This window comes from Netta rufina (assembly GCF_964035555.1).
Source record: "Netta rufina genome assembly, chromosome: Z".
NCBI lineage: Eukaryota > Metazoa > Chordata > Aves > Anseriformes > Anatidae > Netta > Netta rufina.
In genome coordinates, this window is record NC_140126.1 from 10,943,824 (window position 1) to 10,971,389 (window position 27,566).

General features: G+C 38.7%; 1 protein-coding gene across 1 annotated transcript in view; it reads right to left on the reverse strand.

Moving 5' to 3' along the window:
• Positions 1–27,566, reverse strand: part of TTC33 (tetratricopeptide repeat domain 33) — a 50,368-nt gene that overhangs the window by 22,406 nt on the left and 396 nt on the right. Inside the window, exon 2 of the mRNA XM_084304636.1 lies at positions 2,347–2,428. Coding sequence (XP_084160762.1) covers positions 2,347–2,428 — 82 coding nt within the window. The remainder of the gene's footprint in view (positions 1–2,346; positions 2,429–27,566) is intronic.

The window sequence follows — 27,566 nt, forward strand, 5'->3', positions numbered from 1 at the left end:
AAAAAAAGTAGCAGTTACCACATCTTGTGTTTTCGGTTTTGTTATCTCTATACCAGAATCAAATTGCAGCAGCAGTAACAATTTTAAAACTAAAAAATATACCATGCTTTCCAACACTGGTATAGTACATTCATTGATGTGGTATTTTTCCTTTCTCTTTTTCTTCTCCCAGCTATAAACAAAGTCTTTTTCCCCCATATTTTGGGTAGCTATTTCCCTAAGAGTACTTTTTTTTTTTCCCTTTCTAATCTGTAAAACAGATGGAAGATTGTTTTTTTAAAGAGCCTTTCTTCCACATGTAAGTTTCAGTCTTTTCCCTTCATTCTAATTTATTTACCTGTCCTCTGACTTTTGTAGTTACATACGTGAAGTGACAACATCATACACAATTAATTTATGGTTTAAACTATTAGTTAAGCATTTCAGAAAAAATGAATGAAGAAGAAATAACTCCCACTGTTTCTTCTGAAGCAACAAAAGGCTCTCTCACAGAGGATACAAATGTGTTTATATTGTGGCACATTAGTAAGAAGAGAAGTTTCTTATGTTTCAAAAAAAGAAACCTAAATCATTGATGTGAGGAGATGGTTCCTGTCCATTCCTGTTGAAGCAGTCCCTGTAAAAGTGCAAAAATACAACATCGCTGCTTTTCATCTTCCCTCTAGCCTGCTAAGCTACGACGCCCTACAAACAAAAACATCAAAACACAGGTAACATGTTCAGCAGCTTGGCAAGTGTTTTCTGTTTCCATTCATCTCAACTCTGACATAGCATAACCATTATATTCTTAAAAATAATAATAATAATTAAAAAGTAGAAAAAATGTGATGAAGATGGACAAAAGCTTTTAGCAACTGAATCAAGCAGCTTAAACAGGTATTAAACACCAAAAAATAATGTGATAAAAAAGCAGAAGCCATACATTTTCTTGTTCTCATTCTCAATTCAAATTAAAAACATGTTTTTAGAACAGCATCTTTATTTAATTTGGGGGAAAAAAGTACTTTTGTACCTTGGCAAAAAGATGGAGACAAAAGCTTCCTGATCCAAACAAAACAACAAATCTTGGCACTTCTGCCATCTAAACTACACAAGGAGACACACTTAAATTACAAGCTGATGTCATAACTTTGACAAGAAGTGTTGATGGCTGCAAGCCTTTTTCATCAAAACATTTGTAAAACAAAGGCTTTGATGAGTTAATGTCATAAATATATTCCATCTAATGCTGTTTTCCAAGACTAATTTATCTTTGAAATACTTAATGTGAAAACGGAGTGTAGCATGTCTTGTGTACAGTACCCGTGTTTAATGTTGAGAATATTAAGCCAACTCTTTCAACTAAAAAGAGTAGGCAGATTTCTAATGGCAGAGTCAAACTTTGTAGAATGACAGAATATCAGAGTTGGAAGGGACCCACAAAGATCATTGAGTCCAACTCCTGGGTCCCCTAAGAACCATCCGAAAAACCAAACCATATGTCTGAGAGCGTTGTCCAAATGCTTCCTGAACTCCAGCAGCTCAGTGCTGTGCCCACTGCCCTGGGGACCCTGTCCCAGAGCCCAACCACCCTCTGGGTGCAGAGCCTTTCCCTAGCCCCCAGCCTGACCCTCTCCTGTCCCAGCTCCATGCTGTTCCCTCGGGTCCTGTCGCTGTCCCCAGAGAGCAGAGCCCAGCGCCTGCCCCTCCGCTCCCCTCGTGAGGGAGCTGCAGGCCGCCATGAGGCCTCCCCTCAGCCTGCTCTGCTCAGGGCTGAGCAAACCAAGGGTCTTTTTGGGCCCCCTGGCAAAGGACCTCAGCTGCTCTTCATATGTCTTGCCCTCTACACCCTTCACCAGCTTTGTAGTCCTCCTTTGGATGCTCTCTGATAGTTTTATGTCCTTTTTATAATGAGGATAAAATCTTCACACAGCACTGGAGGTGAGGCCCCACCAGCGCAGAGCAGAGCAGGACAATCCCTTCCCTCCACCAGCTAGCAGTGCCGTACCTGATGCACCCCAGGGTGCGGCTGGCCCTCCTGGCCGCCAGGGCACACTGTTAATCTTGTTCATCTGTCCAGAGTAAGGCTCTCTCTGCTCCTTCAAAAATATAATTTTCAGGTATTTCGGTTGCTTCTTCTACATTGTAACATCCTAATTCAGTTCCTAGCAAAGACGTTATTTATTATGATTGACTGGAATACAGCATATTTAAACTCCTGCTACAAGATACTCCTTTGTGTTAAGAATAAATGGAAATCCTAAATTAATTTTGATGTAGTTTACGCATACAGCAACATCGGCCAGTATCTGGTCAATGACCACAGAGTTTTAATTTCTACATTCCCAAAGAATTGTCATGATTTACCTGTGATTTCATCTCATAAAGCGTAGCATCATCTGGAGTTAACTGAAGTGCTTCATCCCACTTCTGAATAGCCTCCCGGTACCTGCAGTTAAAACAATATTACACTCTCACTATATTTAAATGAAACTTATATTAAGAATTTCTATTTTAAAAACCGACATTTTCCTAATTAAAATGCCAAAGCATCTCATTAATATTAATGATTTTTCTAACCACTTCCTCATAAAACATGCTGAATTGCATTGAGGAACTGGGTATTTCTTTTTGTGACCACTGAGTGCTAAGTACTACTGTACAACTTGCCTCAACTGAATTTACAAGTTAACATAGGAAACCTATGTCAAACCAATGAACGAAAGTTAGAATTCTTGAACTTAATCCAGTTCCTCTCGTTGTCAAAAATCATGTTCAGTCACTTATTATAAAACATAATCTGAATGCAACATGCCTTACTACAATTATCATTTCAAATTTGTTTTCAACCTCAAAAGCTTGTTGGAGTTACACACCAGCATTTCTGTATTGTTACGTAGACTAAAATACCTAAGTTCAAGTAACTTTAGTATATAAGGAAAAAAAGGAAACAGAAAGTAAACAGGTATACTAAAATCATTCAACTTTGGGAAGATACACAGTAGCTTTGTAATACGTTGCCCTCCCCTAGAAAACAGAAAAAATGAGTTCACCAAACCGAATAAAAAGTAGGTCTTTGACTAAACAAAGAGATGGAACTTTGACAAACCTATACTAGGGTTTTAAACTACACCAAAAAACTGTGACAGCATAATAAACAGTTTGAGGGGTGCAATCTTCCAGACTAAAAGAAAGCCACATATTAGCATCAACGAGTCTGCCGAATGCAGCAACTTCTCTGAATCCTCCATTTCAAAATTCACCTTTGACACAGAACTGTGTAGGAACCATTACATTTCTATTAACTTCACTAACTTCACTGTGAAGGTACGAAATCAGTTACTTTTGAAATACGCACTGCACTTTTAATATAGCGCAGGTAAAACTAGTTTTCATACACACGTGATAGTTATAATAGTTACCTTCACCCACTCCCATTCTCTCTTCTCTTTCCCTTTCCCCATTTTTCAGTCCTCTGGCTTGCATCACACCAAATCAGTCACATAAAGACCATAAATTTCTGAACTGATCAGAAGTAAATAATAGATGGGGAAAGCAACACAACTGAAGTTGAGCACTCAGTAATGATTCAGGTATTATTTGTAAATGTTTGTAGGTGACACTGCTAAGTATGCTTAGTACTCAAATAAAACACAAGTAAAAAGATGTTTCAATACATTTTCCCATTTCCTCAAAGTTTAGCTTCCAGCTGTGCATTTGCAATCTCAGTTCATTCTCCATGGGCAGGTGTTCAAACTACAGGAAGCATAACCAATTTTTTTACGTGTTAGTAGAAACATAAGCCATCATTTAGTTAGCAAGAAAAACACTTTTTCAGTAGAAAACTATAGCTTTGTCTAAACACAGCATAGACACAGCACAACAAAACCTTCATTAGCTATGAGAAATACACCAGTAAAGGGGTTTTGAGCTCAATTAGGCAATGTCCTGGCCATTCAGGAAGCCACAAGACAGTGAGTGTAGGGGAAAAAAAAAAAACAGGTTAGAAACAGAAGAGTTTAGAAACCTGAGCAAACACAGTGACATTATTTAATAGATAGAAAAGAAGGTACAACACTGGCATTCTGGAAGTAGAAAGGCATAAGATCAAAGCTTCTTTTCAAGAACAAGCATTTTACTTCTACGAAGAGGACATCATGGTTCATCAAAATATCAGTCTAATGAGAAAAAACTCACAGCAAGTGCACACTACCTCTGAAGGTAGTGCCAAATATAGGCAAATATAGCCCAAAATTCTGTTGAGTTTTGCTGCCAATTTGTCAACAGTCTGTCAACAGAATAAAGATAGTCTAGGGAAAGTAGGCCATTCATTCACAAAAACATTGTACCCTGTGTATGATATATGTTTGAACAGAGCAGTTCAGTGATACAAAAGGTGCAGAAGAGTAAACATTCATTTGTCAGGAAAAAAAAAAAAATCAATCTTTGACAAAAGGGAAAAACTACTGATCCTGTCCTGAATTAGAGAAAGTGAACCATGCTGCTTGCTCTAGTGAGTCAAACTTTGGAAAAAAATATTTTCTATAAAGATAGGTCTTTGTAAAAGAATTGTCTTCCTCATTCTTCTAAAAAAGAAGATTACAAACTGTATTAAATATCAGAAGCCCTGCAGAAAAAGTCACCTGGGAATATAGTTGTAGAGATACAGTTGTAAAAACAGTGTTCCAGTAAAACCATACGCCTTGGCTGACATAAGAAATGAGCTAACACATAGGTAGAGTTGCTAAAATAAAAAAATTAAAAACCTGATCATTTTACTGTCCCTCAGGATCCTGTTGAACTGAATTGTACAGGACCTTTATTACTGTAAGGAAGAAGAAATAATTTTGAAAAAGAGAGCTTCAATATAAATATTCATGCTCTGGGTTTAATTGAAACAAATTTAATGAATATTCCACTTGCTATTCCCATTTCTTTTCTTAGAAAGCAAATAAACTCATACAATTGAGTTACTAGCATGTAACAAGGCAGTATCCATCAGCCAAGCTGCAAAAACTACCGTGTCATGTCTGGTAAAGAATTTTTGCTTAATGCTGTTCCATTTATCTTAATGCAGATCACATGCCTAACTTAACTCCTTCCAATGTGCCTGACAGAGAATGAGAGCACATATATCCAGAACACATGCTATATATAGCACAGATGATGTACAGCAACGTGCAATTAAATCCTATGTGCCTTCAGAAAAAAAGGATATGAAACCTAGTACTTAAAAAAAATAAAATAACTTGCAACACAAACAAGAATGAGGCTCAAAAACCCCAGATCCATCCACTGGTGATATTACAAACATTCCTCAGAAAACTCTGATATTTATCACAGTGGGAAATAGTTCCAGCATCAGCAGGCTGGGGGCCTACTGGCTGGAAAGCAGCTTTGCAGAAAAAAAAAAAAAAAAAAAAAAAAAACACGAGTCCTGGTGGCCAGCAAACTGAGGATAAGCCAGCAATATGCCCCCATAGAAAGGAAGCCCACCAGCATCATGGAGGGCTTTAAGCATCACCAGCAGGTTGAGGGAGGGGATCTTTCTCAGCTCTGGTGAGATGGTATCTGGAGCGCAGCGTCCAGGTTCAGGCTGCCCAGCACAAGAGAGACATGAACCAGGGGCCACAAAGATGACTGAAGGCATGGAGGGCCCTATCATGTAAGGAGAGGCTAAGAGATATGAACTGTGCAGCCTGGAGAAGAAAAGACTCTCGGGAGATCTTATCAAAGCGTAGAGATATCTGATTCAGAAGTGGGTGCAGGAATAAAGAGAGCCAAACTCTTCTCATTGGTGCCCAGCAACAGAAAAAAGAGGCAATGGGCATAAAGTGACACAGAGGAAATTCTGTTTAGATGTAAGAAATAAATTTAAATAAATACTGTAAAGGGTGACTGAATATTGGAACAGGTTGCCCACAGAGGTGGTAGAGTGTCCATCATTTAAGATATCCAAACCCCAATTGAGCAAGCTGCTCTAGTTGATCCTGCTTTGAGGTAGAAAATGGAGTAGAAAAATGTCCAGGGGTTTATTAGGATTATGTATGATTGTATGACATCAGCAACCTCAGTGGCATCTAGTTTAAAAGGACATCTGATCATCTTCCGACAAAATGAAAACAAAACAGAATCTTACAAAGTCATTAATTTTCACACAGCCGGGATTACTATAAGGCTTATCTAATGTAACCATAAAGAAATCACAGAACATTAATAATGGCCATATATTCATTTTATATAAAATCAAATTAATATTGCTGCAAAAGTAAAACCCTAATATGCATTGTAACTAAGCCTCTAAACTTCAGTAATACAAAACATTTTTAAGAAAAGATTGTCTTATTTTGAAGTATTGAGTTGCTATTTATGCAAGTACAAAGATACAGTATACTGACTTTTATCTACCCACAGTGATTTTAATGAAATAGTACACCTTACTACAAAGCAAAAGATTATGCAATTATAACCAGAACATAGTTATTATTTTCTTCACTGAAATGCCAAAAAAAAGAAGAAATTACTGAAAACTGGACACATCTGGGATGGTTTCAGAGTACAAGATGTGATGGATCTTGCCAATTCTTATTTAATGACATGAAATCCCATGGCTCCCCTGAAATACTAAAATTGCTCTCTTAAGACATGCTACTGACCATCTGGGAGCTATAGAGACTTGGCAGATTTTCGTACAGCTTTGTGAACTTATGAAACAAACATCTTATGCTTACACTTCATTTTTTCAATAACACTTCTGGGAAAACGGGATCTCTTGTGCTCTTAAACAAAACTGTTATGCCAAATTTGTACATTCATTAATTGTATTTAATTAGATGCTTCTGGGTTAAAAAAAAAAAAAAAAAAAAAAAAAAACATATAATACACGAGAGTCCTGTAGTTTTACTCTGACAGGCTTGCCTCAGTTGATGCTTCAGGCAGAGACTGAAACAGGGCACATACAGAATGACATTGAAAACATCTTAAGATATACTGAAGAAATGAGATGGTAGTAAATTCAGAAGACAAGCCTGCAGGAGAGAGGCAAATCACAGAAGTGCCATGTCAGCAGAAAAGAGGATATAACCCCCCCAAAATTGTCAGGGACTTGGAGAGGATCAGATGTCTCAGGAGGACGATGAACAACACAGTTAGACAGAGGCCAGAGGAAAACAAGATTTCAAAAAGAGCATGTTGAATACTTGAACCATATCATAGAGGATGAAGGTGAAAGGTCTGTGGCCACCAGAAACACCAGCAAGAGCAATCTTAATAGAGTGTTGGGGCAAATTCAGCAAACTTTGGTGGAAGGTAGAGGAAAAGAACACCAGCCAGTAACTATACAGGGTACATAAAATGGAAAGGAGAGAGAAATGAAAAGCCAATGAGAATCTGATTATAGGAACCAACTTCTTTTTCACAAGCTGGGTGATGATGCAGGGTTGCACTGTGGGAGAGGATTCATGAACAGGTGAAGGAGAAAACTAAAAGCAATAAAGGAGAATAGTAGCACAGCTTTCTTGGGTTAAACAACCTCAAAGTCCTCTATGACAGACACATCTTTTTATAGTAAAATGCTTCCTCTGCTGGGTGTGGGGAGGGAACTGGTACTTTATATAAGCATCTACCAAGAACAACATGCAATAGCAGGTTAAAACATTTTTTTTTTGTTAATCTAATTTTGTTAATCCATTGTTAGTGACCTACAGCACATTTAAGCTCACAGGCAAACTTCCCAAGATTATTATGTCTTCAAACTTTTTTTTTTTTTTAATTGCAGATAATTCTGATGCTATTGATGAATCACCAACAGGCTGCAGCTCAACAGTATAGTTATTTTATGGTAAATAATGTAATCTACATTACCTGTGATTTTAAAGGGATAAAGTTAAAACTGTCTGTTTTGCTACCTGCTACAGTTTCCAAGGAAACATTTTATTTTTTTTTTTTAAACAGGCTGATTCAAGTATGGCCACACTAATTACCACAGGTAAAGAAGTACGTTATAGCTCTTCAACAGCAACTGACCACATACATGTTCTTACCTCACAGTAAATGCCAGATAAATGCAAACAAGCTTTTCTTCAAGTAGCTCTCCTTCAAGTTGGTGAACTATACAGAACTTACCATTGGACAAAACAGCATGTACACAGCTGATGCCCATCATTTCAAAGCTTAAGTATTCATAAGAGTTCATGTTCCTGCACATATTAGACACCATGATATCACGTCATTGATATCCAGACACACATAGTGTAAACAGTGAAAAGAAGTCAGATTTATGCAGCAGAATTTTTTATGCAGCAAAATTCTGTTACAACTAAATCAGCTGAATATACCCTACAATTAAACAGCTTACTTCAAAGAGACTTATCTCTCTTAGGAACTTCCACAGAAGAGCAGATGAGAAATACCATTTCATCACATGCCAAAACAATTACCATCCATCATCATTCCAAAATTACAAAATGAGGTTTTCAACATGAGTTCAATCTCAGTTTCTGAAGCTGTATTTCATCGGCACATGTACCTATGGAAGTTTTTATCATTTCATCTATTAGGTAAATGCAGTTCCTTTTGAAACTGCCTTTGTCAAAGAAAACCTACCAAATCCAATAACAGAGAAAGGTATTCTTGTAGCTAATGTGCAGGACTGAAAAACATGTAATCAGGATTCTGGTACTCTCTCTGATAGGGACATCCTTCCTCATGCAGAGTAACATTTTAATTTTCTCACATAAAACATGTGAAGAAACCTTATCAGAAATCACTTACTACTATTTCATGATTATTTTATTTTTTTGAGGGTCAGGTATGCAGCATACTGCAGTAAATTATTTTAATGACAAATGACAGGAGTTGATGCAACAAATTGAAAGTAGTAGATAATGATGGGAGTAATCAGTGTCTAGACTTGACAGTCTGTCATAAGATGTCTTTCACAAAAACATTTTACATTTAACTGTGACCAGAGGGCCCTGCTGCCTTTGCCATGTTTTATATCCTTCTTTACAATCTGGCAAATCTGATTCATGGTCAAACCCACTCAGATACTGCACTTACCTGTAAGAAGACAAGCTAATTTGCAACACAAATGCAACTTATCTGGCAGCTAGTCAATTCTCTCACTGCTAACTGAAAAACTACTAATATCAGTATGCACAGTTACAGGGCTTTGTCCTCAAGGAGAGCTCTGGACAGTGTGTATGTGCATGCATATGCTTGTGTTTATTCTAGCACCATGAAATACTTATTTCACCTCTGATGAACACAAAATTGTGTTCATCACACAATGCTGATTGAGAAGCACTGCTTCAGGAAAGACAGAAGTACATATTTTTTCTTCTTAAAATAATCCTTACAATCAGCATAAACCTGAACAAGTTGCAGGCTGCTAAACAAAATCTTAGCTAAACATGTCAATTACACTCGAAATTCTAAAAACTGGGAATTACAGAGTTTTGTTTCTGGCCCTGCTGAAGAATATCCTCAGGCCTGGCACTGCTACTTTATAATTCCAGCCCCCACCTCCCCACACCCCCAAATATGGTTTAGATATAAAACTTATTTATATCATGTAACACAGAGGAAATTACTTGTAATAGGATTACATTACTGACTCATCACTAGTGCAATCAAGTACCATATACCCTCACCTCCTCCCCTCCTGAGCCCTCCTACACTGAGCATCCCAGGGCATCCTAGGCACTGGCTCCCTGGTAATCAAAAGGACTTATCTTTGTAAATGATCCTACAAAAATACTCCAATGAGTCAAAATAATGACAAGTTCGGGCTAATTTTAATTATTTCTGGCAATATTCAGAACTCTGTAGTGCAATTTTGAAAGTGAGAATGGTTAATAACAGAAGTTCTCTACAAGCTGCTAACTTCAACACCAGGATGTTATTCGGAGTGGAAGAACAGAATTGGAAGAATTTGCTATGCTTCCTTCATGTAAGTGGTGGTTTTGCTGTTCTAGTTTTGTCATAAAAGCCACAAGACCCTACTGCCTGTGACTGCATACCTAATTAACTACAGAAACATTACCAGATAGAAAGACTGCAGTCACTAGTATTTTCATTATTACCACAGAAAATTCAGCTACATTAAGGATAAATGTTTGATTTTAAGGATTCAAAAAGAAATAAGATATTTCTAGCTTAAACACCTATGGAACCCTCTTGCTGTTTCTAAGATCTGATTTGCAACTATCTATGAACATGGAGCTTTTCATTAAATCCCAGCCCTATAATTTAACTTTACCAGACTAAAATCAAAATGACAATGATATTGTCGTTTTGGTCGAGTTCCAATCACTGGAAGCATTTAAGAGGCATGTGGGTATAGCACTAAGGGACATGGTTTAGTGCTGGGACTCAGCAGTTCAGGTCAACTGTTGGACTTGATGATCTTGATGGTCTTTTCCAACCTAGATGATTGTGATTCTATGCATGACAGATCTGTAGGAAGCTGAAATAATCAGTGACAAATAAGAGCAGAAATGAGGTTTACACAAATAAATTGAAATCAAGAACAAGAATACAAGTTTTATTATTCCTGAACCTGCCATTTCTCCATTACGTAAGCAATTAAGAACAGGCCATAGTAACCTTACAAACTTCGTAAGAAAAGGAATTGCATAGTTAAAGTGAAATCAATTCACTACTTCGGTATCCTTAAGCAAAAGCTCCAAATGAATATAAATCAAGTTTCAGGTCTTGCAATAGTTGTAATATTTTATAAATATTTTAATATAGTAGGTAATGAAGCAATATTATTGCTAGTATGAAATCTTAAATACAAAGCTTCAGTTCCTCAAAACAGCTTCAACAGTACTTCCTCTGAAAGCAACAGGAAGAAAGATGTAGAAGAAAAACTGTTGTGATATATTTAAAGCAATTTTGAGGCTGTATTCTGGTCTTATTTGAGATATCTGTTCAGATATCCTTTAGAAACATCGAAGTACTGCTAGAATGATGGATGCTATTTGTTTTCTTGGTTGAAGAGTCATTACAACTAGGTCATTTTTTTAGTTGAATAGGCATTTCAACTCAACCTTTCAATTTGTCCAAAATGGCAGACAGCTCCATTTCTAGCACCTCATACTATGGTCCTACTAGTTCTCACAAATTAATCATAAAAACTAGGACAGAGTCAAACGCTGTTCACCACACAGAAAGCAAATACACACACACACAACCCCCCCTCCCTTCATGGATTTCAAGAACACTATTTCTTTACCTCCCTCTCACAATGACTTACTGCCAAAAAAAAAAAAAATTGCTTGGGAGTAAGGACAATATATAGTGCAAAACACCTGAGGAGAGGTGATACACAAGAAGCAGCAGCCTTTAGCCTGCTCACATTCTGTTCTGTGTAGCTGCATTTCAACTCGATGATATGCTCCTCTTACCTGTACTAAATAATGTAATTCTCCTTCTATTACTTCTGACCTCTTTACGATGTTTGCTGATACCAACATCACTGAGTAATTAAAGAAGTTACATTAAAAAGACACAGATAAAGACAGGGGAAATGTGTCATTCTCCATGGCATTGTGAGACTTATAGTGGGCAATTATGATTTACAACTCATGAAAGGACCTACAAGTTAAGCAACTCTTCCAGTATAACTGACATGATTACAAAGTATTGACATAAAATGACTAAAGTATCAATCCAAGTACTAGTAAACAAAAAATGTCAATTATCCTGAAGTGAAATATAATTGTGCAATGAACAGTACAATCTACATAAAAGGACATAACATTAACAGATTGTTTACAGGGAGGGACCATCATCACCGAAAACCAAATACAATTAATTCTAAATCCCAGGAGGACCTGCAAATATACAAAAACATACAAATTTAAAATTAAAGTTGCAAGTAGAGTGGGAACTCTGACTACCAGCACTGCAGGTACAAGGAGCAGTGAGCCTAAGTGTCATGAACGAAAAATATTCGCTAAGGTGGGAGAAGAGGCAAGCACAAGTTTGTGCTCCCACTCCCACAACAGTTAAAATAACCTAAAATGGTTATTTTAATATGCTGTACTGCTTGAGGTGCTGTACTAAATAAAATGCTCACCTACTGATGAGCAGCCTTACAGGAAGCTATAGATTCAGACCGATAATGGGTTTTGGCAGCATGATTTTGCACGCACATAAATACTGCCTATTAAGTGAGAATAACAGCCAAAACTGTTTGAACTAGCTCCTTCCATTTTTCTCATACCACAATATAAGATGAAAAATAAATTATTAAATATCAACAAAAGATTAATATTTCATATGTTTTTATCAACACTGGTTACTGGTACCAATAATTAAGCCATTTATTTTACACTATCTTACGCTTCCAAAGCCTACCTTCTGAAATAAAGTCTTCCTCTTTCTCTTATTGTATGCCTCAATTCCCATGCTCTATCTACAGGGGAACACATACAAAGAGTATTCAAGTTACGGAAAGGACATCCTGTCCATTAAACTACTCATGAATTTACAACACACTTTCAGCAAAGGGCAGGACAGCAGAGATGAATTTGCTCAGATAATCCACACAACTGAATTTAAAAAAAAAAAAAAAGACACCTTTCTTCTGAAGAAAAAAAAAAAAGTGAAGTAATCAAAGCTTGGTAACTTCAGCTTTGTATCTGAAGAAAGGATGTCTCAATTACAAAAGTAACTTCAGCTTTGTATCTGAAGAAAGGATGTCTCAATTACAAAAGTATGCCCTTTAACATATATTCCTTACTACCTTATGTCTTTAAACATTAGATTGATTCCACTGATTAGATAAACATAATTAAGTCTGACTCGCTAATGCCTTATCTTTTCTATAAATCTATTTCCTGTATTAAATGAATCCTTTATTTAATTCATCCACAAACTCCAAATGTCAATGAATTCACTTTAGACACATAAATACACTTACCCTGTTTTCTTTCGTGTTTTTTTTTCATGTTTTGCTCATTATTTAAAATTTCAACCTCTCAATTTATTTTCAGGATATAATTACTGAAACTGAATAACTCAGGCATTGTTACAATCAGTTAAAATATATTCAACAATTATAAGTTACCTATAAAAGTCCAGGTTAAAGATTTCTCCCATACTGATGCAATACTGCATACAATAGCTTATACTAATTTACCTAAAACTTTCTCTACCTAAAACTTTCTTACGGAGTATGACAGATATTAGACTGTGTAAACGAATTCAATTTTAATATTTATTATTCTAATTTTAGCATTTGCTTATTTCATTCTGTGTATCAGCAGTGATTCTAACAGTTTAGCCCTACTATCACTTGGAATTTTTCTCTTCAATTCTCTTAAATAAAATCAGCCACTAATATACAAAATTCACAAAACCCAGTTAATTCAGTTCCACCCACAACACAGAAGTATGAGAATTAATTTTTGAAAGGCAAATACAAAATGTATTAATAAAAAGTTGTAAAAACACTTTTAGTCAGTTCTCAGTAGTACAATCTTCTCAGTCTCCTCTTTCTTGCCCCCTACTTTGCACCAGCATGAACACTTGTGCTTCTTATACCATGACAATGATCTGAAACAAGTTATGACCAACCCCAAAATTGTTTATTTTAAAACATCAAGCAGCTCCCCAGTCTAATTCTCCATTTGGCTATACAAATACAATGAAAAGACCTTTGTTAAGCAATAGTGGCACCACTATATTGTACACCAGCATCTCAAGTATATTTTTGGATGCTGTAGAAGCAGTTTACACTCCCTACTTGATTAAACAAGGCAAATATTGTGATATTTATAAAACACACAATACATTATAAAAGCAGCATCCATAGCAAATAGCTTCCTACCACCTTCACATTCAGAGGTCTGCAAATAAATTTTTCAATCTGGCAACGAAAGATGGTTTAGCAGGGGTAAATTATAACAAAATGCATTTTCAGTGGAAAATAAAACATTAGAAAACTTATTTCAATATCAGCGTGTGATTCTACCATCCCCAAACACTTGCTTTATACAATTCTTTTAGGACCCTAAGTCTCCTTTAAAATCTCAAAAAAATATTTATCAAATTCAGACCAGTAATATTCTTTGAAAACCAAAAGCTGAAATGCTTACTGAACCACTATTTTAGTTTAGAATATGCAATACATCAAATAAAATGTCCAGAAAAATAAATTATGTGTGAGTAATACCACGGAAAGTTAATCTTCTGACAAACAGTACAGTTTCATTGACAGATTAGGCTGAAGACAATTAAAAACACTTCTGTCAACATCCAGATTCATGGAGGTAAGTTTATCATGATCATCACAGGAGTTAATTGCCAGGAAAAGGAATGGTTGTACTAAGCCTCCAGACAAATACAGCTTCCTACACAGAAACCCAGGCAGAAGAAAGCCTTTCAGTCAGTTTATGTCATTTAACATACTTAATAGATGTCTTCTATTTTTAACAGTGAAATAGGATTGTGGAGCCAGTTGACGACAAGCCATTATTCATCGCCAAAATCCCTTACCCAAGGAATCTAGTTTTAAAATTAAAAAATCTACAGCCATGATCCGTATTATGTCTTAACTGTCATTTCTTATTTTTTTCAGAAGAGAAAAAAGCTTAAGTCCTGGTCTACTACATTAGATTTATATTACCGGCTGACAGGTCAAAGACAAAACAATGTTATTTAAGATTTGTTATTTAGTTCCTAGACACTGAAGCTCTAGAGATTGCCATCAAAACATGTTCAATGTACATTAAGAATGGCAGGCCTCAAAAAGTTATCAGCTTGAAACAGCTTCAAAAGTGCAAGCCTCAGTTTCTCAAGGAAAGATTTCTTTAATTGTTTTTCAGGAGGTAAGAAGAATGTGAGGAATATGTTCTCTCTATAATTAGGGTTCTGGACACCACCCAGAGGCAGAGAGAGGTACAACTCTTTGTCTAGGAGCTTTTGAGCTGTGGTAATTCAATGTTGTAACAGAAAATAGTGTGATACTACAGTGTTGTGATTGTTCTTTTGAGATTGGGGTGGATGCACTGATCACACACGCTCACCAAATCTGTAGATGACACCAAGCTGAACGGTGCAGTTGACACAGTGGAAGACGGGGATGCTGTTCAGATGGATGGCAGGCTTCAGAGGTGGGCCTGTGCAAATGTCTTCAAGTTCAACACAGCCAAGTGCAAAGTCCTGCACCTGGGCCAGGGCAATCCCAAGCACCAATACAGGCTGGGCAGAGAATGGATTGAGGCCAGCCCCAAGGAGAAGGACCTGGAGGTGTTGGTTGATGAGAAACTCAACATGAGCTGGCAATGTGCGCTTGCAGACAGAAAGCCAACCATATTCTGGGCTGTGTAAGAAGCAGCATGTGCAACAGAGTGAGGGAGGGGATTGTGCCCCTCTGCTCTGCCCTTGCGAGACCCCACCTGGAGTCCTGCATCCAGCTCTGGAGCCCCCAGCACAAGAAAGACATGGAGCTGTTGGAGTGTGTCCAGAGAACGGCCACGGGAATGATCAGAGGGCTGGAGCACCTCTCCCATGGAGAGAGACCAAGAGAGCCGGGGGTGTTCCGCCTGGAGAAGACCTTATAGTGGCCTTCCAGTACCTAAAGGGGGCCTACAGGAAACCTGAGGAGTGACGCTTTGTCAGGGGGTAGAGTGATAGGACAGGGAGGAATGGCTTTAAACTAAAAAAAAAAAAAAAAAGGTAAATTTAGATTAGGAATTAGGAGGAAATTCTTTGCTCATCTGATGATGAGGCACTGGCACAGACTTCCCAGAGAAGCTGTGGATGTCCCATCCCTGGAGGTGTTCAAGGCCAGGCTGGACAACCTGGATGACCTGGTCTGGTGGGATGTGTCCCTGCCCACAGGATCCCTTCCAACCGAGATCATACTATGTTTCTATGATCATGAGCTTTAAAGCCAAATGTATGTAGTAGTAGAAAAATGTCAACTTTCTCAGGAACTGAGAAAAAGCTAGCCTTTCAGAGCAACTGGACAAAGGCATTAAATTAGGAAACAGGTTAGTTTCTTTCCTGCAGCTTCAACAATGAACAAAAATAATTGCTTTTAAAATCATTTATACATATGAATTTCATTTTTAGGTGTTTAAAAGGTTTTATTATTTGGGTAAAAGCAACCAGGTGTATTTAACAGTAAATCTGGACAATATATAGAAGCGTCAACAACAGTAACATTGAGAGAAAAAAAATAAATGCAGCCATGTGACAGTATGCAAGCTGCAACACAACATCATTAATATAGGGAATACTGGACACTGAAATCAGTAACTCAGTTGAGCAACTTTTGCCATTGTCTTATCTAAAGGGTCTGGAAAAGGCCCAAGGTTGTATTTATTTGTAAAGTATTTCTTAGATTATTTATGTAAATTACTAGATTTTACTAAGTTGTATTACACTATGCATATAAATAATAGAATTCTCTTCATTTAAAAGCTGTGTTATTACAATGTCTGATTCAAACTATGGGCAAAACCCCTTAGCTCAAAGTAGCAATGTTTTCTTTAACTTGCTCAATACTTTTGCATTGAAGTACTTACACAACTCTCCAACCTACAGCTACCCATCAGTACGGACCTACTGCAGAAACGGGCTTCTGCAGGATGGCAAGGGTGCTGACTCTGCTGTTACCGTGTCTAGGCTTTTAAGGGATGGTCTGTATTCCAGCCTGTTTATAATAGAAATAAACAGTGAGCAGGAAAAAAATGAAGGAAATTTCAGCAATCAACTCTGGAAACCAAAAAAAAGACAACTGTGACATGAACTGCTCCAGCACAACAGTTAGAGGAAACAAAAACGTGCTGGGTGTACTCTGCTGTATATTCTTATTATTCCTCATATGCAGCAGAAGGCTCTAAGTGTTGCTGAGAAAATACATCTTATCAAATCCTGTACAGCATACATACAGCATTCAAAATAACAGACTGTGTTAAATGTATGACAAAAAAAAGTATAACTCTACTTATGTATAATTTACAAGTAAAAAAAAAAAATGCCAGCATGTGCTTTCAAAGATTTTTAAATTAGCTTTTAAAGCACAGCTATGATGATTTATAAAAATTGAATGTAAAATAATCATAATTGGTAACAATAAATAAAAATAACACAATATTTTTGTCTTTATATTAATGTACTGTTATGTTACAGAACTTTAATTATTATTACAGAGTTTTTCTTGCTTTAAAAAAATGAAGGAAGGCTGAAGCAGATGGATATTGTATCCAGGGTTCAAAACACGTATCAACAGAAGTCTTTCTTAGTTATTTTTGTTTCTTTTTAAGTAAACAGACATCCTCTCTGCTTTTATTTTTAAAATTAATAGTATTTCTAACACACCTCTGGTGAACACAGGAGCTTTTCTCTGATCGAATTCCTCTACACAAGAAACATGATAGAAACACGCTGACCCTCTACACTTCAGTCCAAGGACAGGTACCACAAGGACTACCCTTCACCTCCAGACAGGTATGAGCAGTTACACCTGATTCACCCCACGCACCCTTAGGTCCCTAACATTGAGCGTTTAGGTTAAGACTCCATCCATCCTGTAGTCTCACAGGTTGCTTCCATACTACAAAGCCAGCACCGCCAAGAAACGTCGCTGGCCACTGTCACTCCAGCAGTGTTACCCAGGGGTATTTTTCAGATGGGTCCTTGGCACGGCTGTGGCCAGACAGCTCTCCCCTGCTATTTCGCAGGACGAGGTGGGGTTAGAACTGGCCACAGGCATTCCCCCAAAACATAGTTTGTCCATGGTCACCCTCTCCAAGGTCACAAAACCATTCTGTAGAAGGACCACAGATCAGTCTGTGCTGGTGCACCCAAAAGCAGTCCTGGTGCCTTTATAGTGTAGTTATTATATATGGTAAGAGGGCCCAACAAAGTGCAATTTAGGCTCCTATGTGAGCTGAATCGTGCTTTGGAGATACCTTTTTCTCCTACATTGTGAGGAGACCCTGAATAAATACAGATTCATTTCTTCACTGCCTCCCTTCAGTGCCTAAAAATTATGCAGAGTGAAGGCAGATAAACTATGTCTTCCACATATATGTATATTAAAAGATTTCCTTATGTATGTTTTTCACAAAGTCTACAGCTGTTCTATGAATATTCAATTTACAATTTACAAATAGATACCTAGATAAACGTGCACACATTCAAATATACATGGATACTACAATACAATTCAATATCTACAGGTAACAGTAACAAAAAGACATTCCCAAATTTGATCAGAGGTTTTGTACAGTTCTTAAATAATCTTTGATTCTTGTGCACATACTCTCTAGAAAAAATCTGCAAAAAATTAATAACAAAACTTCAAAACTGAACTCCTCCTTTGCCAAACAATAACCAGTTGTCGGAGTAAGAGGAAAATGGCTAAACTAAAGATAAACGGCAATTTAAACAAAAGGAACTACTTCAACATTCTGCAGATAATTTCCGCCTCGATGACAGAAGCCAACTAGATGCATCACCAGGAAGCAACAGCTCTTATCAGCAAGTGAGGGAAAACAGTGATGCTAGCAATAAAAATTAACTTAAAGACAAAAACTGAAGTGCTATTTCAGGAAACCGATTTATAGGAAATTGTTGAACATGACAAAAAAAAAAAAAAAAAAAGTGCAGAAAATGCTCTTAGCTCTGCGGAAAGGTTGAGGCCTGCAGAACAAATCCTGTGTTCTGACTAATAGGAGAGAAGCTGCAACATGTGCTTTTCCAGGAAACTGGAGGTAAAAAGCCCATACTTGTTCAGACTTTTTTGTTTCAGCTCATGTGCTCTGCACTGAAGAGCTGCAGATCACACACCCTTAGCCTCATTTTAGTATGTCATGTGTAAAGCGTCCTCAAGGAAGCTAACAGCAAAGTAGTTTATATACACAATATACACAATTGCACAATAAGTAATCATGCTAAACCCTGAAACACAGTGATTGGGTATTTGGACTAGAAGTCGAGACAATCTTATCAAGCCCCTGTTTGCACTACACAACGTTAGAGGAATCAGCCTACCTACTTTCTCTGCATTTTTGTATGACTGACATTACACCTAATCAAAGCAAGTAATTGCTGAAATTAAAAAATTTAATTTTAGTTATGGAATACTGATACTGGTCACTCACTCTGAAAGAGGCAAGTACTGTCTGGAAGAGCTAATACCTGATGTGAAAATTACATCCGGGACTGATACCAGGAGGAGATAGCTGTTGAACAAAATGCAACCAGGTCTCCTAGACCCAGCCCCCATCCTCCTAACACAACCCACTCCTCCTAAAATACCCAGCATATTCTAACATACCCTACTTCTCCTAGGCTACTACATAATGTAATTGAGCCTCCTGAAAAGTTTCTGGCAAAGAGAGCTCTTGGATTTTCTGAAAAACATATATTAACACTTTATTATGTAAATAATTCAGTGTTCTATTATCTGAGAATTGAAAGGCAAATTTTCCAGTGACCTTTGCCATGTTGGTTGCATATAAATAAATATGCCAGATAACCTGAAAGGAAGTCTATTACTTCAATGCTTTCGTAATTCATTAGTAAGCAAATACTTACGATAAGCAATACGGATCTAGACAGGCTTGAGAGATGGGCCTGTGCAAACCTCTTTAAGTTTAACAAGGCCAAGTACAAGGTCCTGCACCTGGGATGGGGCAATCCCAAGCACAAATATAGGCTTTAAACTAAAAGAGGGTAAATTTAGATAAGGCATTAGGAAGTTTTTTTACTCAGAGGGTGGTGAGGCACTGTCATAGGCTGCCCAGAGAAGCTGTGGATGCCCCATCCCTGGAAGTGCTCAAGGCCAGGCTGGATGGGGCTTTAGGCAACCTGGGCTGGTGGGAGGTATGGGGCGTTGGAACTGGGTGATCTGTAAGGTCCCTTCCAACCCAAACCCTTCTGTTATTCCACAATCTAAACCTGAAAGACACTGGTAAGTTGAACACATACAAACATTATAAAATCATGGCAAAGTTTTTTCAACTCTTCATTTGTCACTCATTTGGTTTGGAATAAGATGTTACTCTTTTGCTCCATTTGCTAAATGGAACTTTTTATAATGCTTAATCCAACAGACCACTACATTAAACATGCTTTTAAAAGGTCTGTGCCTCTCATCATTTTATGCCGACACCTTACAGGTATCTAGTGAGAAAAAAACTTATAGCATATATACCTAAGGAGTGACAGACTACACACTGAAGTGATGCTGGCATATTAGTGCCAGCAAAAAAAAAAGGAAGGTTAAGTCTCAACTATGAAAATGTGGATTAAGCAGCAGATCAGAGAAGTTGGACGTGTCTTTTTTATAAAAATGGGTTAGAGAAGTAATTTGGAAAATTCTTAAAGACTAATTCCCCTAGAAGAATAAACCACTTCATGAAGATTCATCTATTGTCCGCTCTGTCTGTAGCACTTCAGTATATCCTTCTTTAATATGCCACCTCAGAAGCTAAGTGTAAAACATTATTAGTCAGATAATTTAGATCAGCAAGTGACAAAGCAACATCAATTGTTAATTTCAACATTGGTAAATCTCTGTAAGCTCAGACAAAAGACAGTTTTCCAGATGAAAGCATGACCTTCCAAAACCGGTACCAGCTTGAGAGATGAAGATATTTTTTAATGCAATAAAGAAAATGTACCATCAGAAATAAGAGACCAGTGTTATTCTATTTTTCAGAATTAATTGAAACATTAAATGCAAATCAATAAGAACTTAAACCCAATAGTGTCTATTTGTAAAAAAAAAAAAAAAATAAATAAATATGAAAAACATTTTTTGCACTTAGGCTTTAATGAGAAGAACTCTACCTCCACCTAGTGGACAGCTACGAAAACGTTTATTTAAAAAAAAAAAAAAAAAAGATTGCAAAGTTACCTACATCAATATGCAATTCAGTTATATCAGAGATGCTAGTCAGACAAAAGATCTCCTCTCCTCGCTGTTAGTTTTTAATACATCTTATGTTTGAGGCAATTCCATTATTTAATCTCATCTGAACCCATTCTTAGGCTTGTGTCCACAGGACATGGTACCTACCATTCAAAATACACTGCAACTGTAAACTGCTGTTTTCAACATCCTGAAGCTGAGCAGAAATGTTTGTTCTTTTGTGTAGTGCTGGATTTAAAAAAAAAAAAAAAAAAAAAAAAAAAAAAAAGGTATAGGACAATCAGCAAAAAAATAAACTTTCTTTAAAAAACTTTTTTTTTTTTAATTCCAGTGCATGGGGATACGTCCATGCTAGTATCTCAGTTTAAACAATCTGCCAGCATTATAAGTTTCCTATAAGCAAAAGTAATTTCTCATCTAAAATATCTTCCATTCTTTCAACCAATAGACTGCTTCTCAAAAGACTGTGTACATGTTGTTTTTTTTTTAAATTGTCAAATCTCTCCTTCCCACATATATAAAGAGCAGACAAATGAAACACTTCTTCCATATATCTGACTTTTCACACTATCAGAGAAAAAAAGAAAAGATTAGTGACTACTGATTGTAACAACCTACCAATCAAAACCCTAGCTCAGAATTTCCTAACCCATGTCCCCCACAATATATTAGATCCACTGGGATAATCAACCTTATTCTACAGCTGTTCCCAGTATCTCCCCTTCTTCCTTCCCACTCCTCAGAAGACTGAAGTGTGGATCAGAAACTGTTTCCTTCAGCACCACTTTTGCTCTGTCTCCAGACATAACAGGTTTACTGCACATGCATTACATGAGGTACATACAAACACTCCGCAAGCAACTGGCATAAAAGCTGAAAACCCATTCTTCTGGTGCCTGCAGCCCCGTACAATTCGCCTGTGCCACTCCTGAGCTTAACAATAGGCAAAGAGCAGGCCGTATGAGTTTTTCTAGCAGCCCCATTATTCCTTGCTCCCCCCAGGAACACTGAGACTCACTTTACAAGCACAAATCAGTCAGTTTCATCTCACTTACCCGCAGAGAGGTACTTACCACAAATGAAAACAGGAACGTTTGTGGGGAAGTAACACCATCACTGCTGTGATGCTCCCTTACCAGAAGAACAAGCTACCTGACCTAACCAAACACAGAAGTGGTAAACACTGTTCCGTGTAAGTAACAGTGAATCCACTTAAAAAATTCACCCTTCATCGTATTAATTTTGCCATGCACATTACCTTATTGTCTCTTTTCAAAAAGAAACAAAGTTGAATTTATTACTTTCCACTCTTTATTCAGAGTCCTGCTTTTTCCCTTCTGTCTCCTTCCATAACCCCCTTCTTCTCTCCATCCCACAAGTACCACCAACTAAGATACCACTTTCAATTCCCACTAGTTTTCAGGCTTTTATTTTCTTCTGAAGTTCTGCAATGAATACCACAGCATCACAGAACTGTAGGGGTTGGAAGGGACCTTGAAAGATCATCGGGTCCAACCCCCCCGCCAAAGCAGGTTCCCTAGAGCAGGCTGCCCAGGTAGGCGTCCAGACAGGCCTTGAATATCTCCAGAGGAGACTCCACAACCTCCCTGGGCAGCCTGTCCCAATGCTCCATCACCCTCACCGTGAAGAAGTTTTTTCTCATGTTGGTGCAGAACTGCCTGTGCTCCATCTTGTGGCCATTGTCCCTTGTCCTGTCCCCACAAACCACTGAAAAGAGGTTGGCCAGATCCCTCTGTCTCCCACACCTCAGGTATTTATACACATTGATGAGATCCCCTCTCAGTCTTCTCTTCTCCAGGCTGAACAGACCCAGGTCTCTCAGCCTTTCCTCATAGGGAAGATGCTCCAGGCCCCGTATCACCTTTGTTGCCAAAAAAGATCATCCCTTTATCAAAAAATATCATCAAAATATCATCCTTTTAACTGAATGCAGCATAATCCAACTAAAAGTCTTTACCTGTTACTAAACTTTGCTACTTTTTGAAACAACCTACATTAAATATTTAATTTCTACACAAGCTGTACACTCATTCATTCAGAAAAAAAAAGAAAGACCATGGAAGTCCAACACACAATTACAACAACCACTTCTCATCACAGAGAATAAACATTCCTTTCATACTGCTTCTTCAAGTTCATTGTGATGGTAGGCCAACTATTCCACCCGTCCTAGTAATAAAAGCTTCTGTAGATTAAAAATTCATGTCAAATTTTTTTAAAGGAGATACACCTGAAAGTTATATATGATGGCAATACCATACTAGAATTGCCTAAACTCCACTGAGTGGGATAATTTCCCCTCACTTACCAGGACTACAGTTTTAAGTCAGAACTTACATTAAGTCTCAGATACAAGTGTTAACACCAGAGAGAGTGAAAAGTCTCCTGAAAAATACATTTTAATTTCTTGTTGCCTTTTTTCCACATTTCTTATAAACCATTTATTGTTTCTCAGTAGCTCACATAGGTACCCCAATGAGATACAGTTCTCATTAAAATCACAAACAAAAACACAAGTTGCTACTCATAAATGGGTTCTTTTTTTTTTGTAAGGTTCTCTAACCAACATTAAAAGGAAAGTCTTAGGACGAAACTCAGTATCTCACAATCATTTAAGATTTTAAAGGCGCAAAGAATTACCTGCTGCTCAGAATAAATATAAAGCAGTCTGATCCAGCTGCAGACCACATGGATTATTTGCTGCTGTTCAAGAGATTTATTGCATTTTACAAACAAAACTTAAAATTTGTTACAAAAGCAAACGAAAAGATAACAAAATCTACACAGAACTGAGGGGTGTTTCACAGAATACATCATCCTAAAGCAAAATATGAAGAGGGTAAAGGTGGGAAGGAGGATGACAGAAATAAAGATCAATTTCTGTTCAACATATAGTAAATATTAGTGATTACCAGCTGTAGAATGAAAGCATTTTGAAATAATTCATTTTCTCAAGCTGAAAAAGACAAACTCTGTACCTTGAAAAGGATAGATCTGCCGTTCTGTGGATCGTTGTTTTTAACACTGGAAATAGTTTATACGAATATGTTAACAATACACAATTACTTGGGTTATTTAGTGTTCAAAGACATTAACATTACTGTAGCCAATTACTGCATTAAAGGTGTTGACTAATATAATGGCAGCATGTTTAAACGATTTAGGTTAATCTCAGTTTATTTAAAGTCATCTTTTAAAAGTTTCAAAATTGTATTGACAAATTTCTGAACTCAGAAAGCACAGAACTCAAGAACAGAGGTGTATGTATAGGAATGAATCATTACCCCCTTGAATAGTGTCAACATCAGAATGAACAGTAAAAACTGTAAGAAGAACCGTAAAAAGATGAATTATCTGATTAGAAAGCCTTTCCTCAAAGAAAATATTTTAAGCAAACCACATACAAAGCTTATTTAAAATAACATGTATAAATTTACCTGATTTAGACTTCTAGGATTTTCTCTCTTCCAGATTGCCCCGGTCCTCCCTTTTATAGACTGACAGGTATAGTTTATACAATCATAAGGGTTGGAAAAGACCTCCAAGATCATCTGGTCCAACCATCACCCTACAAACAATGTCACCCACTAAACCATGTCCCTAAGCACCACGTCCAACCTTTCCTTAAACACCCCCAGGGACGGTGACTCCACCACCTCCCTGGGCAACCCGTCCCAGTGCCTGACTGCTCTTTCTGAGAAGAAATGTCTCCTCATTGCCAACCTGAACCTCTCCCAGCACATCTTGAGGCCATTCCCTCTAGTCCTATCACTGATCACCTGCGAGAAGAGGCCGACCCCCAGCTCCCCACTCCTTTCTTTCAGGGAGCTGTAGAGAGCAGTAAGGTCTCCCCTGAGCCTCCTCTTCCCCGGACGAACCAACCCCAGGTCCCTCAGCCGCTCCTCACAGGACTTGTGTTCCAGGCCCTTCATCAGCTTCGCACCCCTTCTCTGGACATATTCCAGGGCCTGGACGTCCTTCTTGTAGTGAGGGGCCCAAAACTGAACACAGTACTTGAGGTGTAACCTCACCAGAGCTGAGTACAGGGGGACGATCACCTCCCTGGTCCTGCTGGCTGCACTATTCCTGATACAAGCCAGGATGCTGTTTGCCTTCTTGGCCACCTGGGCACACTGCTGGCTCATGCTCAGGTGCGCATCAACCAACACCCCCAGATCCTTTTCCTCTGCACAGCTTTCCAGCACTTCTGCCCCAAGCCTGTAACATTGCATGGGGTTGTTGTGACCAAAGTGCAGGACCTGTCTGTCACTTAGCCATGTTGAACCTCAGCCCACTGGCCTCTGCCCATCAGCCCAACCTGTCCAGGTCCCTCTGCAGGGCCTTCCTACCCTCTGGCAGATCAACACTTCCCCATGACTTGGTATCATCTGCAAACATACTGAGGGTGCACTCAGTTCCCTCATCCAAATCATCAATGAATATATTAAAGACAATGGGCCCCAACACTGACCCCTGAGGAGCACCACAAGTGACGAGTCATCAGCTGGATTTCACTCCATTCACCACCACTCTCTGGGTCCAGCCACCCAGCCAGTTTTTAAGACAGCCAAGAGTGTACCTGTCCAAGCCATGGGCTGACAGCTTCTCCAGGAGAATTCTGGGGGAGGCCGTGTCACAGGCCTTGCTGAAATCTAGGTGACTACATCAACAGCCTCATCTATCAGGCAGGTCACCCACTCATAGAAGGAGATGAGGTTGGTCAGGAAGGACTTGCCTTTCATGTACCCGTGCTGACTGGGCCTGATCCCAATTGTCCCACACATGCTGTATTATTGTACTCAGGATGACCTGTTCCATCACCTTCCCTGGCACTTAGGTCAGGCTGACTGCCTGCAGTTCCCTGCATCTTCCTTACAACCCTTCCTGTAGATGGGCATCACATTAAAAAGTCTCCAGTCTTGGTAATGCTCCAGACCTGTCTGGATGACCACGACAGCTGACAGGTGATGGAAAGTGGCTCAGCAATCACATCCACCAGCTCCCTCAGCACCTGGCCCCAGGGATTTGTGACAGTCCAGGTGGAGCAGCAGGTCTCTGACTGTTTCCACCTGAACTGTGAGGGGTTTCTTCTGGTCCTTGTCCCAGCTTTCCAGGTCAGGAGGCTGAGTACCCCGAGGATAACTAGTCTGGCTAGTAAAGACAGATGCAAAGAAGGCATTAAGAACCTCAGCCTTTTTCTTATCCTCAGTAGCCATATTTCCCCCTGCATCCAGTAAAGAATGGAGATTCTCCTTGGTTCTCCTCTTGCCATTAATATATTTATAAAAACATTTTTTGTTATCCTTAACCACTGTAGCCAGGTTGAGCTCATGCTGGGCTTTAGCCTTCCTGATCTGTCCCCTACATACACTAGCAACTTCTGTGTACACTCTCCAAGTTGCCTGTCCCTTCTTCCACTGGACATGAACTCTCTTTTTCTCCCAGAGACTCAGCAAAAGTTCCCTGTCGAGCCACACCAGTCTTCGTCCCCACCAGCCAGACTTACGGCACACAGCGACAGCCAGCTCCTGCGCCTTTCAGACTTCCTTCTTGAGGAGCTCCAGCCTTCCTGAGCCCCTCTGCCCTTCAGGGCTGAGTCCCAAGGGACCCTCCCTGCCAGTGTCCTGAACAGTCCAAAGCCTGCCCTGAGGTCAGTAACTTTGTGACTTCACCAAGAATAGAGAACTCTACCATGCCATGGTCACTCTGCCCAAGACAGCTCCCGACCACCACATCTCCCAGCAGTCCTTCTCTGTTCCTAACAGCAGGCCTAGCGGGGCACCCCCTCCGGCAGGCTCACTAACCAGCTGAGTCAGGAAGCTGTCATCTACACACTCCAGGAACCTTCTAGACTGCTTCCTCGGGGCTGTACTCTATTTCCAGCATATATCCAGGAAGTTAAAGTCCCCCATGAGAACAAGTGCTGACAATTGAGCAACTTCTGCCAGCTGCTTATAGAATGCCTTTTCTGTCTCTTCATCCTGGTTGGGCGGTCTGTAACAGGCCCTCACCAGTTTAACAGAAGATGAGTGCATGCTGACCTATTATGGAAATATTTGTATCAGGAAAATAATGTCATTGCTGATTTGGAACAATGAATAAAGCAGAGATGCTTCGTATGACTAAAGCCAGAATACAGAGTTAAATATCCAGCATTCTGAAGATTTTAAGAGGACAATTCTCAGAATTGTGGTTGTTTGGTTTTTTTTTGGTTCTAGAAAAGAACTAGTCAAATTATGTAGTTAATATATTACTTATAGCCCCTCATACTTCCTTTATCCATCCCCCACTGCAAAGTGCCTTTCTGCTTGAAGCATAACAGGAGAATAGAACCATTTATGCAGTACCCCTTCAAAAATCTTGCTGAAATGCAACAACTCAGTACTCCTACCAGAATATGTTCAGAGAGGCCACCTGAACCTGGCTTCTCTGAAGAATCAGCCAGAATTGCTGCGCATTAACTGCTTTGTTTTGTTTGCCTGGTCACTACGTAGGTGAAAACGCGCCTACCTGTAACAACTGCTGCACAGGATTACCACACACCTGCAAGACAGGAGAAAGCTCGCAGAGCACCTGAAGCGTTACGTACAGCACGGCTTCACCCATAACATCTTATTTTCCCCCTCAAATCTCAGCCCCATTTTTTTTTTGTCTCTCCCCCGTT